The 990-nt window shown below is 56.6% G+C and overlaps 1 protein-coding gene across 1 annotated transcript in view; it reads right to left on the bottom strand.

Annotated features, from left to right (window-relative positions):
- Window positions 1–501, bottom strand: part of SALL1 (spalt like transcription factor 1) — a 13,467-nt gene extending 12,966 nt beyond the window's left edge. The window contains exon 1 of the mRNA XM_009637604.2: window positions 426–501. Coding sequence (XP_009635899.1) covers window positions 426–501 — 76 coding nt within the window. The remainder of the gene's footprint in view (window positions 1–425) is intronic.
- Window positions 502–990: the final 489 nt, after the last annotated feature.

A 990-nucleotide genomic window follows, 5' to 3' on the forward strand; every position in this document is an offset into this window, starting at 1 on the left:
GCGTGTGTGGCCGGACGGGGCATCCGTCCCGCGGGGCTCCAGGATCAGCCGCCCCGCGGCAGCCCCACTTTGTTCCCCCGCTCCGCGGGGCGCGGAGAAAGGCGCGGGGGGCGCGGATCCATCTCCCGCGAGCTCAGGATGCCAGACCGCCCCGCGGGGGGAGGGCGGAGGGAAAACATCAAAAAACGGAAAGAGTTTGGAGTTTCGTTAAGAAACAGGCGAAACAAACCACCGAGTTAAAAAAATAAAATAAAAGCCAAGAACTTGGACCAAAACCCCAGAAGGAGCCCCCCCGCACGTAACTCCGGGAGATCCTGCTGTCCCGCTCCGCTGCCCGGCGCGGTCCCGTCTCCCCGCAAGGTAAGTTGATCTATTTTGTGTGTGTTTGTGTTAAAATGTGTGCGAGGGAGAGGAGAGGAACTCACCATTTCGCTGGGATAACAAGGCCAGATCGGGGTCGGATTGGAAATGCTGAGGCTTCGCCTGCTTCCTCCGCGACATGCTGGCTCAAACATCAGCTGGGGCAGAATAAAAAATTACTAAAAAAAAATCTTCTCAAAATTACGGAAATCGAGCCTCCCCCCTCCTGCCTCCCCAATCCTCCGCGCACCGCGCATGTGTCCTGCTATAATTATGATTATCAATAATGCATTGCGATTAATCATAGAGGGGCTCTTTGAAAGGCGATTGGCACATGGCCAGCTCTATTCAAACCAGCTCGCCTTAATCAATTAGGCGCTGATTTGCTGGAGACCCTTGTCTCTCCGCCGCTCCCACCCAATGAGTCGATCCATGTGGCAGGAGAAGGGGCTGGATTTCCCCAAAGCTGTTTGGATACAGTTTAACCCTCTTAGCAACCAGCTGGGGCTGCACCGCGCCATCCCGGTTACTATAGGAATGTGTCTCCCCTCGCCCCTTCCTCCAGCCCCGACGGGCTCCCCGCGCCTCCCCCCACCTCCCTCCCTCAGTTTGCCGCTCCATTTCACTTTT

This window comes from Egretta garzetta, unplaced genomic scaffold (assembly GCF_000687185.1).
Source record: "Egretta garzetta isolate BGI_Z169 unplaced genomic scaffold, ASM68718v1 scaffold314, whole genome shotgun sequence".
Taxonomy (NCBI): Eukaryota; Metazoa; Chordata; class Aves; order Pelecaniformes; family Ardeidae; genus Egretta; species Egretta garzetta.